The sequence below is a fragment of the Nuphar pumila genome, chromosome 13 (assembly GCF_984573655.1).
Source record: "Nuphar pumila chromosome 13, dmNupPumi1.hap1.1, whole genome shotgun sequence".
NCBI classification, from domain to species: domain Eukaryota; kingdom Viridiplantae; phylum Streptophyta; class Magnoliopsida; order Nymphaeales; family Nymphaeaceae; genus Nuphar; species Nuphar pumila.
The window spans coordinates 3,012,416-3,029,020 of NC_143261.1; the positions used below are offsets into that span (position 1 = coordinate 3,012,416).

A 16,605-nucleotide genomic window follows, 5' to 3' on the forward strand; every position below is an offset into this window, starting at 1 on the left:
TAAAGACATTAATGTATGACACAAAAGACTTGGACATCCCAATGTCACCAAGATCTCCTATTTACCTTTTGCTAAACATCTATGTAAAAATGATTTCAATTGTAATGATTGTACTCTTGAAAATTTGAGAAGTTTGCCTTTTTATCAAAGATATATGTTTACTACAAAACCATTTGAACTTTTCCATTCATATGTTTGGGGACCGGCACCCGTTATCTCAAAAAGCGAATTTGCATATTATGTGATCTTTGTGGATGATTATTCTACATATTCTTGGATATACTTTCTCAAACATACACACGAGGTTTTTGCAACATTCAAAACCTACCATATGATGATTAAAAATCAATTCAACGAAAACTTGAAAATTTTTAAAACTGATTCCGGAGGAGAATATCTCTCAAATGAATTTAAGAGCTATCTTGAGGAACATAGAATAATCCATCAAAAATATTGCCTCAAAACACCTCAACAAAATGGTTTGGCCAAAAAAAAATATAGGCACATCATTGAGACATCCAGAGCCCTACTTATTTCACAAAACATTCCAAAAAGATTTTGGGCCGAGGCGGCTCTTGCGTCAGTCTATCTAATAAATCGTTGCCCATCCAAAAATTTAAATAAGGTTTCACCTTTTGAAATTTTGTATAAAAGAGACACTGACTATAGTAGATTAAGGATTTTTGGGTGCAAGTGTTTTGTTATTACAGATAAGAATGATAAACTCTCACCTAAAGCCATTCCATGTGCTTTTCTTGGATACTCCAAAAGGGTTACAAATTATATGTATCTAGAAATGTAAGTTTTTTAGAAAATGTTAGTGGTTTTGAAAGAAATGATTCTCATGAGGAAAGTGTAGATTATTCTTTCCTATTCGACCTATTGTCTAGAGATGATGACATTAGTGATGATGAAACCATACAAAATAATCTTAGCGATAATGAAGTAGAGGAAGATAACAATCTTCCTCATCCTCCTATCTATCAAGAGATTGATGATAGAACAAACAAAGAACCTATCACCTATACACATAGAGATAAAAAAAGTTTTAAAAGTGCTATAGAAAAATATAATGAAACGACTACATTAAGTAGTGGAAGTTTGTAAAGAACAGAGAAATAGGAAACCCCCTTCTAGATTCATATCTTATGACTCCTCTCCCAAATATAGAGTCTGCCTTAGTACCATTCACTCTTACGTAGAACAAAGAAATTTTGAAGAAGCCAAAAAGAAAGATGAATGGATAGCGGCCATGGAAAATGAAATTAGGGCTCTTAGAAATGCTAAAACATGGGAATTTCAAGATCTTCCCAAAGGTAAGAAAACTATAGGGTGTAGATGGGTTTTTAAGGTTAAAACCAAGAGTGATGGGACTTTTGAACGATATAAAGCTCGTCTAGTCGCTAACGGTTATGATCAAGAATATGGGGTAGACTACGATGAAACTTTTGCTCCTATTGCACGCATGGTTACAGTTAGGTACCTTATTACCATTGTGTCGATTAAAAAATGGAATATATACCAAATGGACGTTAAAAGTGTCTTTTTAAATGGGGATTTAAATGAAAAAGTTTACATGGATGCTCCCCCTGGAATGAATTATCCTAATGGAAAAGTTCTCCGTTTACAAAAAGCTCTTTATGGTCTAAAACAAGCTCCCAAAGCTTGGTATGACCGTTTTAACAATTTAATGACAGAAAATGGATTTATCTCATGTTATACTGACACTGCCTCATTTGTAAAGAAATCTGATGCAGGAATCATAATCTTGCTATTATATGTTGATGATATGTTAATTACAGGTGATGATATCAAGGGAATAAAAAGAATTAAGTCTGCACTAACTTAAAAGTTTGAGATGTCAGACTTAGGCTTTTTGACATACTTTTTGGGCATTGAGGTTGCCTTCTCTCATAGAGGATATTTGTTATCCCAAACTAAGCTTGCTTGTGAGATAATTGACAGGTCAGGCATTACTGATGAAAAAACTTGTGAAACTCCGGAAGTTGTTGGATCTAAGATGAAAATCGATGATGGGATTCTGTTGGATAATCCTACTCCTTAGAGACAACTGCTTGGATCCTTGATGTATCTTAGCATCACCAGGCCTGATATATCTCATGCAATTCACATTGCCAGTCAATTCCAACATGCCCCTACATTAGTGCATATGAGCGTCATCCTTCTCATTATCAGGTATATTAAGGGGACAATAAATAAGGGAGTATTTCTTTCTTCATCCTTTAAATTAAATTTAATTGCATATATTGACTCTGATTGGGGAGGTGACCCAAATAACCGTCATTCCACCAATGGTTTTGTATTTTTTTAGGAGAATCACTAGTCTCTTGGAAGTACAAGAAGCAACAAAAGGTATCATTGTCTTCTATCGAAGCTGAGTATAGAGCCATGGCATCTACAACCATGGAAATAGTATGGATTCGGCGTCTGCTAGAAGATATGTGAGTTCATATTCAAGAACCAACAAAGCTATGCTGTGACAATAAGAGTGCAATATACATTGCCAAGAATCATACATTTTATGAGCGCACAAAGCACATAGAGATGGACTGCCATTATGTTCGAGAAGAGTATTTGAAGAAGGTTATCGATCTTTCATATGTAATATTTGACTTCTTCACCAAGGCGCTTTGCTCCCCCAGATTTAATTTTCTTTTGGGCAAACTTGCGGTCATGTAAGTTTGAGGGGTGGGGGGTGTTAAAATGTAATCTTGTATTTGTATATATATATATATATATATATATATATATATATATAGAGAGAGAGAGAGAGAGAGAGAGAGAGAGATACATTTGCATCTATACCATGTATATATGCAAATCTCTCTCTCTCTATATATATAAATATATAGTAGTTCTTGTAAAACTCGACAAGGGTATTTTTGTCTTTTTAGTTTTGCGCATATTCCAATAGGAATATGTTGTAATTTTATTTTTATTTCTTTCTCTATTTTTCTTTTTCTTATTTCTTTTTCCTTTTTATTCAAACCTTGGGGGTTCCAATATAGTCGTTGGGCCCCTCCAACGACTATGTTTGAGGCCCCTCCAAGGCCTCCTTTAGTTTCTTATAAATAGAGGTATTTCCCCTTGTTGTATGTATGCTTGAGAGCTCAAGCTCATTCTCCTTTCAAATATAAAGATTCTTTACATGCCATTGTGCATATTTGTGTTATTTTATGCCTTTGTGCATATTTCTTCAAGTGTTATTTGAGTGACTTTATGCACATCTCTCGTGAGGTATTAGTGCTTGTATGTGTATTGTCTCTTTGTAGACATTTTCACAAAGTTATGATAACTTCTCCATGGATTTATAACTGTTTATTTCTCAGGTTGAAAAACAGAAGGAACCGAACAATTTTGTAGATGCATCTAGATCAAATAGGTGGATAGAGGCCATGAACGAAGATATGAAAGCGTTGCACGAATGTGGAACTTGGGAAATTATTCCACGACCTTCGCACAAAAATGTAGTAGGATCCAAGTGGGTCTACAAAATCAAATATAGGCCCGATGGATCTATTGAACGTTATAAAGCACGTCTTGTGTCTAAGGGTTTCACTCAAGAATATGGACAAGACTATGATGAGACATTCAATCTAGTTATTAAAATGGGTACTATCCGACTGGTTATATGTTTGTCAGTACAATATGGATGGACTCTCCGCCAGCTTGATGTCAAGAATGCCTTCTTGCATGGTGACCTAAAGGAAGAAGTGTACATGGAACAACCACCTGGATATGCAGAACATGGTTCCAGTTCACATGTCTGCAAATTACGAAGGGCTATTTATGGTTTGAAACAAGCATCTCGTTCGTGGTTTGATAGTTTTTCGCTTGAAATTCAGTGACATGGGTTCCTCAGATCCCAACTTGATCACTCCTTATTTACCTATCGAAATCAGCAGGTCAGTACTCTACTTCTTATATATGTAGATGCTATTATTCTCATCGACAATTCTGATGAGCATATAGAGACCATTAAGGACTTACTGGGAAGAGAATTTAAAATGAAGGATTTAGGCATGTTGAGCTATTTCTTGGGAGTAGAAGTGGATCAACAAAATAAAACCTTATCCCTGACTCAACATAAATACACAATGAATTTATTGGATAAAGCAGGGATGAGAGATTGCAAGCCGTTGTCTACTCCTAGCGTGTTGAACCATAAGCTCAGTGCCCAAGATGGAGAATCTTATCGTGATCCCAAGCAATATCGTAGCCTTGTGGTAATGCTTCAGTACCTCACTTTTACTAGGCCTGATATTGTCTATGCAGTGAATCAGGTATCACAGTTTATGCATGATCCTCATGCTGAACACATGAATGCAGTTGAAAGGATTCTTCAATAATTCAAAGGCATGATTGAAGATGGTTTACTTTATCATCGGTCTCAGGTTGAGGGGACTAAACATCAAATCACCCTATATTCAGATGTGGATTGGGCTGGAGATCCAAATGACAGAAAATCAGTTTCAGGATATTGTGCGTTTATCGATGGAAATTTGGTGGGTGGAGTAGCAAGAAGCAACAAGCCGTTGCCCGATCCAGTACAGAGGCAAAGTATCGGTCTATGGCTGCAGCCACCACAAACATCACTTGGGCGAGGCATATCCTGGACGAGATAAGAGCAAAGTTTTTGCCTACCACACTCCACTGTGATAATCAAAGTGCCATTCAAATTGCTTTTAATCATATTCATCACGATCGTACTAAACATATAGGAAATTGATCAACACTTTATTCGACAGAAAGTTGAAGATGGAGAAATAGACCCAGTGTATATCTCCACTGAATGTAGACTTGTTTACCAAGGGTCTCACTAGTATACGTTTTTGGTACTTAAAAGGCAAGTTGTCCATGGTTCAAAACATGCAAAACTTGAGGGAGGGTATTAAGAATAAGAATAAGAATGCTAGTCATCCAAGGGTATTTCTGTCACTTTACTGTTGTATTTCTGTATTATGCTATTGGGTCGGGTGCTTGGGTTTGGAGCAGACCCGATATCCATTGTTATATCAGATCTGAACAGAGTAATATAAATATGAATTAGGGCACGTTCTCACATATTAGAGAGAAAAAAAGAACAAAGCCCATTTTTGTTGCAGACGTCTCCAAACCTCTCTCTCTCTCTCTTGTTCTACTGCGTGAACACAACTTCGGTGATAAAATCTTTCACTAGTATCACAGACGAAAAGCAGGTTGACACTCCTGAAGTTGTAAACATCAAAATGAAGATCGATGATGGAGAATTATTTGAAAATTCAACACCTTATAGATAACTTGTTGGAGCAATGTCTTACCTCTATTACCAGACCTGATATTGCACATGTCGTCCACACAACGAGTCAATTTCAGCATGCTCCTACCACTATTCATATGGGAGTCGTTTTACGCATTATTCGATATATTCAATCTTTCAAGGACTTTTTTTGACTGCTTCTTCCTCCTTTGATTTGATTGTGTATACTGATGCAGATTGAGGAGGTGATCCTAATGATCGACACTCAACTACTGTGTTTTGTATATTTTTAGGTGAATCACTAATTTTGTGGAGGTATAAGAAGCAACAAAAAGTCTCTCTTTTGTCAACTGAAGCTGAATATAGGGCAATGGCTACAACTACTATGGAAGTAGTTTGGCTAAGGCGTTTGCTTTATGACATGGGTGTTGAAAGTACAGGAGCATCAAGACTATGCTGCAAAAATAAAAGCTCTATTTATATTGCCAACAACCAGACATTCCATAAACGCACCAAGCATATTAAAATGGATTGTCACTACGTACGAGAGGAGTTCCTACATGGCACCATTGATCTACCATATGTTTCCTCAGAATATCAAAGATTTAAATTTAATTTTGGTACTACTCTAATGTTTGGTATGTGAAAGATAGGTGTTTTTTGATAAATACCAAAACTTGTAATTTTCAAAGATGGGCCATCGATAGTTGAAACACAATAATCATTTGGATTAAACTTGTATTTGGTCAATATTGACTCATTAGGAGTCATATGAAACGAAGCAGCGGAGTCTAGGATCCAAGAGGTCTTACCATTTTTACACTTATAGATATGTCCGCTTCCGAATAAGAAGTAGCTTGAGCTTTAAGCATAGGTTGTAGTGTCTCCATTAGTTGAGCTAAAGAGAACAAGCCAATGCATTTGGAGTGGTCAATTTCACTGCTTTCAACCGAAGTCACTCTTTTATCTTCTTTATGATCCTTCTTTTTTCTTTTGGGACAAAAAAGTTTGATGTGTCCCGGTTCATAACAATGATAACAAATAATTTTTTCACCCTTTTTAAAATCATGATCACTCCTTTTTTCATAGTTGGGATTTCTACCATTCTCATTTCTTAAAAAATGAGGTGGTTTATAGCTCTTAGTATGATTTTCAGGCTTTGACATAGCAAGCACGGATTCTTCATCTTTAGAAGTGGATGGCTTTTTCAATCTATTTTCTTCCATCGTTAATTCCTCAAGAATTTCAACTATGGAAGGGACCCCTCTTCTATGAAGAAGAGTAGATTTAGTTCCTTCAAATTCGGGCCTAAGCCCATTTATGAATTGATAGAAATGCTCCGCTTTGATTTGATTTTTGCGGAGTTCAACATCTTGTGGACAATGTTACTTTGGTTCAAGAAGAGCCAATTCATCCCAAAGGAAAAAAGTGCATTGTAGTATTTTCTTATGCTCATCTCTTCTTGAGTCATGGTCCTTACTTTGTTTTGGACGTTACATATATGTGCAATATCCTTAAGAGTATACATGTCTTTAAGGTATTTTCATGCATCACTAGCGAAGTCAAACTTCGCCAAACTAGAACACTTGTGGATGTCCACACTATTGATGAGTCATCCAGTAATTTTGGAATAACCCATCCTCCATTCCTTCCATCTTTTCTCATAGTTGGAAACGACTTTAGCCATTTTCTTTCCTTGAAGTGCAACTTCTTTTCCATTCTTGATTTTTGTAAGAATGAGTTTAGGCTCTTTTTTGGTGCCGTCAACTAATCTTCAAAGTCTTTTTCCCATATTTTATATTTTACTATGGATGCCCACATCACATAGTTTGTGTCATTTAGGTGTATGAGAATGAGGACTATTACCTCCCTCTCATTCTCCATTTACAACAAGTGGATAGAGAGAGAAAAAAGAAAGAAAGAGAGAATGAGAAAGAAGATACAAGACTTTTTTTCCGAAGTGGTTCGCTTCCCGATGCAACAATTCGTGATTTGTTGTATTTTGCTAAGCTCACGATCATCCTCTTGATATTGTCAGGATCTTCTCTAAAAACGGCTTTTGGAACACCCAAGCTCTGATACCATGTAATGAAGTGGATCGAATCTGATGAATATGCAAGAACACACCTCAATCAAGTGAGAACATTTGATTGAATAATCACACCACCCGCACAAGGGTCAAATGAGAAAGTATATTGCATAGAAAACTCTCTTGAAAAAGAGATGAAATAATACAAAGGCCATGAGGCCTATTTATAGTACAAGAGGCTAAAGGGGGTAGCCAATATGGCCTGTTGGGAGCAGCTCCAACAGCTATATTGGAGCTGGCCCAACAGTAAAAAACAAAAATTATAAAAAAAAAATTTAAAAAAGGTGAAAAAGGTTGTCAGCCCCTAATGGACTGACGCCTATTACAGAGAAAAGACCGAAATACCCTTGTTGGGTATTTCGGTTACAATATATATATATATATATATATATATATATATATATAAACACGCTGGTGGTGGCTGTTACTTGTGGTGAGGCTGGGGAGCAAAGAGGGGAGGAGATGAAAGGGGGGGGGGGTGCCCTAACATCGGGCTTCCCCCCCCCCCCCCAACCCTCTTGTTACTCTTTTATTTATTTATTTAATTTTATTTTGTAACAAATGATGCCTTTGGCCTCATTTGACCTACATAGAAACAAGGTGTGCACCTCAAGGCTAAACATGGCTTTTACTATAATTTGTCTGTTTGGTTTATGGGATATAAAACCCATTCCTTATATTTGTAATCCATGTTCTTTAACAATTTGTTAGAATGTGAGGTGCCAACTGTTAAAACAAAATTATGGCTCCACAGATGATGTGTGGCTCCTCTGCTTCTCACATGCTATGTGTCTCTGCCTTTGTGTATCATAACTGTGACTGCACTTAGCTCTATAATGCTTTTTGTGATGTCATTGGTGAAACTAATTTCTCAAATCTTTTGGATCCTCTTATATGGCTGGTTAAAGCTTCAATTAAATGTTTTGGCAGGTTGAGAATATTTCAGAAAGCAATGGCATTCTCAACAGGGAGGATTGGTTAGTAGTTATATCAGGAATTATGAGGGCCTCAATTCAACCCATATACATGGGGTGGCTGAAAGAGGAGATGTCTTTAAGGAATAAAATGCATCAGAAGGTAATTTCTGATTAAATTTCTGCAAATGGTTCTGTTCATTTGTCATGGTCTGAGATTTGAACATTTTGTTCTATTTCTATAGGCTGTTCTTGCAAGAGCGTTTGAAAGACTTGAAGATGATGACTCCATTTTATGGAGTTTAAGGAAGACTGGGAAGGAGGATCTATATGCAGATTTGCTGTACTTTCTACGATTTTTCTCAATTAGGTAATTCCTTGATATTTCTCATGATTAACTTTGTCATCTCTGGAAGAAATTCTGGTTGATAATTTCAAGAAGATTTGTGTCAAACCTTTTGTAAGGACCCAGGAATTATAGTTATGCAGTCCCTGTATCTGCAGAATTCTTATTATTTGATTCATATTGTGGCAGGACTGGAAGGTATTATGATGGTCAATTTCTTGCTCAACATGGTATAGATATCTTGGAAGATCTGTTGGTGGGCCTAGCTGATAGAATTGCAAATATTTATCTGGAACTTATATCTGTTGACAGTGCAGTCTCCAGCAAAATGAATGGCGTGGGTTTAGTATTGTGTTCATTGTCAACTAGAGAACTTCAAAAATTAAGAAATCAGGTATTCTACATCCTTTCCTTTTTTTACCACCTTACAATGGGTTTTTATTATATGCTGTGTTGTGTCAACTTTTTGGATGTGGAAGACAATTTGGTATTTGGACCCTTTGTTCTCTCTTAACAACTTCAACCCAACATGCAGGTCTCACTTCAAAGTGGCATATTGCGCCCATTCAAAGAATTGCTTTCCTTATAGGTATGCTTAGGGGAAAAAAAGCCAGCCTGCTTCTTGCACTCTCCCTCTGAATTCCTACAACAGAAGTAACAACGGTCTAGAATTCTAACTTACTTCCTCCAGTCCTCTCAAAGTTGGCCTGACTTTTTTTGTTGGGCCACAGTGATGGATTTAGTCTGCTTCTCTCCCAGGAGTTTCTTCATCAGCACCCTTGTCCTCATATTTCCACTCTGAGTTACTCTTCCCTATCATTCCTTCAACCCTATTGCCCAACTACTCAAAATTTGCCATCTTGGAACTCTCCACTTGATAAAATTCCTCTTCACCTTCCAACTCCACATCCTTCCCCTCCTGGCTTCCATTTATCCGTTTTCACTGTCTCTGCTGGTGCGTGAAATTCTTAACTCAGGTGCAAAAAAACCGTGTTCAACTTGTTAACGGACACTGAAGGTCATCAACGGTAATAACACCCTTTTTGTAAATGCAGTTGTGTTTTCATTAATGAAAAGAAACTGCTGTAAGTGTTAGTAATTATGATTTTATGCTGTAGTGAGTGCGACCTTGCTAAGTCAGTCTTCCATAGGGATTGAATGGAGCATTTTCCAAGCATACATGTACATGGTTACGAGCTTGTACACCCACACACCCACACATCCACTGAAGCTTCCTGGTGCTATAACCAGATGATAACGTGACAGATGGTGGCATGGCGCTTCCCCACAATAATGCACAATACTTATATCACCTTCACATGGTATGGCTTGTTCTGAATGGTTAGTTGTGGCTCTTATTGACTGAACACTCGTGTAAACCTGCACTAATATTATGTGCTGGTGGCCTTGAATAGTTAGTTACATCAGAATATTGAGGCTGTTGTATCTATGTACGAGGACCGCTTTGACTTATTTGCGCTTCTAAAAGAATCAATTGAGAAGACATTTGAGACTTCATCCAAGAAATGTGACTGGTGGACGAAGCTCGCCATGAAGAAATCTGCACCATCACTGTCAATTTCACATTATATCACGATTAGTAAATTGTCATTGCCTGTGAAACGTATCAAAGAGCTGAGAGCCTTGACTGGTTGGTAAGTGTGGACTCTTTATTGGTGCAAGATTCAATACCATCTGTTCAACTGTATAAAGCATCAGAAGAAATTAAGTGATTGGGAGATGGTTCTGAAAATGTCCCTGGAGACATCAGCTGTTGTAATCATCACTCAAAGACCTTTGGTTGTTGGGTTGACCCATGTCAGGAGTCACTTGAACTAAGTCCACCTCTGACGGTTCTATATATTGTTAGAGGATCTCTGTAGAGGTGTTGGTTTAGGTCTACACTGAACTGGAGCTAGCAAGTGACTAAGGTCAAGCTGGTTAAGATGGCTCTGCATGGGTTCACTGAGACTTGATTGAGTGCCGGTTTCCCTGGATTTGGGCCCAGGGTTACTTGTGTGATAAGGCCCCATTACTTAGTTGGTTCTGCTGCTCCTTTGGCCATGGCAAATAGTGTGCTAAGAGACAGCAAATGGTTCTTTACATTCTTAAGTGCTTCTCAAGAGGATGCTAAACTCATAATGGTTCTTCCTTGAAGAAGAGTGCTGGCGGAAAACCATAATTTTATTTCCTTACCTGGGTTCTTTTCATATCAATGACCAAGAATTCTATTAGCCATAGTGCCTATGTCTGCATGCTACACATGTGTGCATGCGTATGTCTGTGTGTGTCATTTTAGCATTAAACTTCCTTTGTGATGCCTAAATAGAAATTTCTGAATGCTATACATTTTGGTTTTGCAGGATGTATTATTTCAGCTTATATCTGGAGTTCTTTGATATCACAATGCCATTTGTTAAAGTGGTTTCTAACAAGGTTAGCAGTGCCATCTCTTTCTTCTTGGTTTGCTTGATTGGGAGGTCGTTAGGTCTCATTTACACTGGCATAAGGCAATCTCTGAGTTGGAAGTGAAAGTTTTGCGTCTTTATCATGCTTTTTGATTTTTTATTTCCCCCCCCCCCCCTTTTGTGTTCTTAATTGTTTGCAAGCACGGAATCATCTTATCTGACTGACACACAATACCCAATTCTATTGAAGATATGATTTCTTTTCCCCTTCTACTCATTAATCAGTCCTGTTGCATTCACCTTGGCACATACATTTGCATATGCACGTTGATGGACATGCAAACAGCTCCTCAGAAATGCATGGTTTAATGCTTAATATTTTACCTAATTTACATGCTTATGAAGTAGAAATTCAATGACTTGCAGTACAAGTTCATTTTGTGGCTTATCTGTATATTTAGAGGGTGTAGGGACGCTCATTGGAACATCATGTCCTCTTAGTTTGTGTGTGTGTGTGGAAGATGTGTCCTGGGAGGACCCGAGCTATCTTTTTAATGAAATTGACGGCCCAGATTTCCAGCCAAGGGACGGCGCATGAGGCGGCCTTCACACAGTACACTCTAGGGTCCAAACTCCCAACACTGTTTTATAAAAGAGTAGTCATATATTGAATCACGCAGCCACACGAGACAAAATTTTCTTTTTGGATTTTGATTTTTTATTAGATTTCCTCCTTTTGTATATTGTTTACTTCAGGTCCCTGAGCGGAAAGCGGAAAGCGGAAAGCGGAAGTGGGAAGCGATGCACTTCCAAAATTTTAGGAAGCGGGAAGCACGAAATGACTTAAAAGCGAATAAGGAATCGTCTCTAAAGCAACCTAAGAAGTGAACCGGAAGCGACCTAGGAAGCAAAGGGGAAGCGAAAAAAGAGAAAAAAAAGAAGAAAAATAAAAAAACACACAAAAAAAAGAGGAATCAAGGGGAAAGCGTGCTTCCCAATTTTTTTGATGCTTCCCCGCACATTTTGGAAGGGCTACGTTTTGTGCAGGCTTCCCCATATGGTATGGTGCTTCTGGTAACCCTGATTTACTTTCATATTTTGAAATAGAAAAGTATTTGTAAAATATATGAAAACAAAACCCGTGAAGTATTTTGGTGGGATGTTGGGAGAATGAGTTTACTAGTATTTTGTAAATGCTGGAGAAATTGTGAAAAAATATAATTTTGTTATCTTAGTGCATTCTTTTAAAATTTTTTTTTTTTTCAGTGGTGTTCTAGTTCGACCCAAATCACAGGGCTAACTATGCTAGTGTTTGAGTGGCGTTTGGTGGTCATCAGATGATCCAGAAATCAAGCCTTCGCTGTGACACGCCCTTAAGAATATTGTTAGAGTTCTTTCACGAATCAAAAATAAGAAAGAAAAGTTGATATGCATCCAGTGTTTGTGAATTGTTTCTCAAGCATAGGAAAATCCGATTGGGTGCCAGAGATGGGAGGGCTCATCATGGAATGGATCGATGGGCATTGGAACCGAACGGGTCTTAGAATATAGGCAAACCCAATATTGGACCTAAGCCTGGTGAATCCGGGTCAACTTTTAATGCAAAGATAGGGATCCATTTGCAGCTCCTACATATAATGGAGCGCATCTATAATATTAATTCGTTCTAGCTTTATGTATAGTGGACCATCATAACTTGACTCTATGAACTTAAAATTATCACATCGTAATGTAAAGATCTAATTAGGGCTGTCAACGGATTGGGGTTGTACTGGTTATCTGGCCCTTTTTATACTCGTGCCCAGAAATTCAGGTTCAGTCGGGCCAGACCTAAACAAGATGTGGGTTGGATTTGGGCTATGTTTTTTGTTGGATACGTGATCCAGCCTAACCTGACCTAAATATTGTCGGTGTATTTTTTATGCATAATATAAATTTTAGATGCCCTTTGAATTATACGGATCGGCCTGTTGGCAGCCCTATATCCAATGAAGAGTCTAAATGATTGTGTATAAAATTATTTAATGCATCTTTTCAAAGTTTTTAGCATTGGAAATCACTGCATTAACGAACAACATGAAGAACAAAGGAATGGTGCAACTGCAAGTCTATGCCAAGAAAGATCAAAAGATCATATATAATAATCTCTTATAGGGTCCTAGCTTCTTTTTTTATTTTTTATGTAAAGATGAAATATATTGCTACCTACAATTATTAATTTATTATACTGTTCAATGCAGCTCTTTAGCAACATCCTTTCCATTTGACTAAAAAGGCTCACTAATGATGTCTATATGTGACTCCCAAGTCTATTATTCTCAATGGGTCTACCTAGCTTTGATTTCATTTAAATAATTTGAATACTTTTCATCCTAGAATGACGTTTTAAAATCTTGGTGGGGGACAAGAAGCCACAAACTTTTATCAGATCTCACGCATTGGGATTTGTGACCTTTTCCGGATTCATGTTTGACTCTGCCCTTCTGGTTTGGATCTAGATAATTCACATTCAAATATGGGTCAGATCCTAAACTAATAATGTCATGTTTAGTTCGGGTAAGAATCAGATAAATAAAATAGGTTCTGTTTTATCTATTTCTCATGAAAACAAATGTTTGTTTTAATAGGCACATGAAAACCAATTAGGGATGTAAACGGTTCTGATTCGGATCGGATGTAGCCAATATCACATTCGACTGTTTGAATGCTTGCCTAAACTGATTCGAATTTTATGGCGAAAAACTCATACCAGATTCTTTTTTTTTTTTTACATATAAACGGATTCAGATATCCATCAAACTCAGATATTTATTGGATTCAGCCACAAAAGATGAATAACATATCCATATCCACCACTGCAGCTGTTACCCATGTGGTTAGCGGGGTCCTGTGTCAAGCTAAAGGCCCAGGATGGAATCCCACTGGCGCATAGGGGCTGCCGGTGCTTTATCATGGTTGGGTCAAGTAAGGCTTGGTGGTGGTGTCCTCAACCTGGAGTTTTACCTCGCAGGGAGGTGGACCCATTAAGTGACCCGGTTCATAGTGAGGGTTTTCCTTTGTCATAAAAAAAAAAGAAAGAAAATCATATCAGCATCCAATTATAATCGGATATGGTTTTAGCTTACCAAATGCAACTAAACAGAATCAATTTCAGTCAGCTATCGGATTCATTGACATCTCTAAACCAATATACTAACCTGTTTTCTGTGGACATAGTATCAGAGGGGTTCAGATCATGATTCAGAATTCTATCATGTTTTTGAGCCTGATCTGAATCCAGAACCAGACCCACTCGTTGAAAGTTGGATCCAGTGTTGGGTCACCCATGACCTGACCCGTATCCTACCCGTTTGCTCCTATATGAAACGGAAAATGAAGTATCTAAAGCCCAAATGGCTTAGTTGTTTGACATTTTTAAAAAAATCCTAAAAAGGAATCTGTTACCGTGAAATTCCTAATGGCTCATGCGGATGCGGTAGCAAGCAAGAGTTTCCTGCATTTCTGCACGCTCACTAGCAGTAGGAAATTTGGAAATCCAGATAATTTCCGATTTTGGTGACCCTGAATCACACCATAAAACCAGATTCCCGTAGTTAGAGAATGTGTACTACTGAAAATTTAAAAACTTTGGAAATTAGGATATGCATTTCTACAACTGCCGGGATTTGAATCTTTGGAACAGAAAACAATCTGCTTAGTTTTTTGGTTTTATAACCCAAGACCTGGTCGTGCTGGCTCAGCCTGCCATACCTACTGTCGTCGTGCCAGCAGCCTAAAACTCAGAGGCTAGGAACCCTGCCCTCAGGGCCTATGTTACGCATTGGCTCGGGCAGATGGGTGGAATCGAACCTTGACTGCCCTTCTAGCAGCCAAGCCCTCACCCCCCTACCCCAACACCCTTTGGGGCTTCTGCTTAGTTCGTTGGAATTGTAATGTTTTACTGAATCCAACTAAATGATAATCAGTCAGTTGGACATCCAAACTAACCCCGATCTGTTGACGTCCCTGATTCCAATAGGAGCCCCTTAGGTGGGCGGGCAGGTTATATGTTCCCCCCAAGAAAATGCACTGTAGCTACAGTGTGTGTTCCTGGGTCCCCACTGAGCGCCGTGTGGCGCGTTCAGTGGGGTGTAGGGGGAGCCGTACATCATGATGTACGGCTCCCTCCTACACCTCACTGAGCACCACGCGGCGCTCAGTGAGAACCCTGAAACATGCACTGTAGCTACAGTGCATATTCCGGGGGTGCACACGCAACACCCTCTCCATTGGTGGTGTTTGGATGCACCATCTTATCCAAATAAATGGGATAAGGTGGGATGTTCTACTATGAAGCATAATGCAATTTCTCAACTTATCCCATATATCTGGAAAAGTGGGTGCAGCCAAAACACCCCTTGAGGTCAGAGCCCGATTATGCCATCTCGTGTTGTCGAAATATGTGTTCATATAAACAATTGGTTAAGGACGTGTTTTGGATCGGTAGCTGGAATGGACATTTATGGAGTTTATGCATTTGAGGAAGTGGCAGCTGCCAAATCCATCCTTGAGTGTAAATACAAAGGAGAAAGGGCCTCACTTCCCATCCCAAATGCATAAACGCCCATCCTACTGCCACGATCCTAAACGGGGCCACCATGGGCGTTCGACCGGGATTTTGCCTCGAGAACACCAAATGCATAAACGCACATCCCAGCGCCGAGATTCCAAACATGCCCTAAAGGGAAATGCTGGGTCTGTCCTAAAAGAAAACTGAGCCAGAACAAGTTTGTTGTCACGTAAAATACAATAATGTTAATGAACTCCAAGGGTTCCACTGTAAGTGCATTTTTTGGCATCATGGGAAATGCAACTAAGTTCATGATCTCCAAAAGTTTCACCACTACTCATCAACTTCTTGATTTGTCATCAAATTCACAAAGATAAAACTTCAATTTCTCTCATTGTGCTGAATCCATGGATCAATATTTTAAAGAATGCATGAGAGGTAGGTTCAACTTGATCTGATGCTTCTGATCCTGAAATTGAGCATGTAAGGTTGTCAATGAACCCAGCTTTAATGCGTCTGCTCCAAAATACTATACCCGGACCGACCAAACGAGGTAGCCTTGTCGATTTGGTTCAGGTACTCGGATTCATACCCACATCCAACTAGGATCTTCATTGGTAAGTACATGACCCAATTGTTCTACTGAATGTTTTAGAACAAGTCCAAAGATTAACATGATTAAGTGGAACCGGTCATTGTTAGCCAGATATGGACATGTCACGGTTCCATCCTAATCCTGAACTAATCAATGAACTAGGAATTGTATTCGGATCAGTTCTCGCCTGGTTCAGATCTAAATGCAAACTCTATATTGGAAGCCTACATGCAAACAATTACTTAGCTGGTAAGAGTTTGCTTAATGAAAAGGAAAAAAAAAGGGACAAATAAATGGGAGAAAAAGGGAAAGTAAAAGGAGAAACTTATGCATTTTGTGGCTTTGGGGATCCAATTCTTGTAAAGAAGAGGGTGGAAGGGGGCATGCTGGCACAAAGATAATACATACAATGCTTTTTCTTTTTGAAACAAGAGGATACATGCA

General features: G+C 38.4%; 1 protein-coding gene across 1 annotated transcript; it reads left to right on the forward strand.

Moving 5' to 3' along the window:
* The first annotated feature begins 4,142 nt into the window (after positions 1–4,142).
* On the forward strand, positions 4,143–11,905 carry LOC149817519 (uncharacterized). Its single transcript, XM_089985433.1, has 8 exons — positions 4,143–4,304; positions 4,416–4,568; positions 8,280–8,426; positions 8,509–8,606; positions 8,799–9,003; positions 10,029–10,264; positions 10,973–11,045; positions 11,774–11,905. The coding sequence occupies exons 1-8, from the start codon at positions 4,143–4,145 to the stop codon at positions 11,903–11,905; spliced, it is 1,206 nt and encodes a 401-aa protein (XP_089841559.1).
* The last annotated feature ends 4,700 nt before the right edge of the window (positions 11,906–16,605 follow it).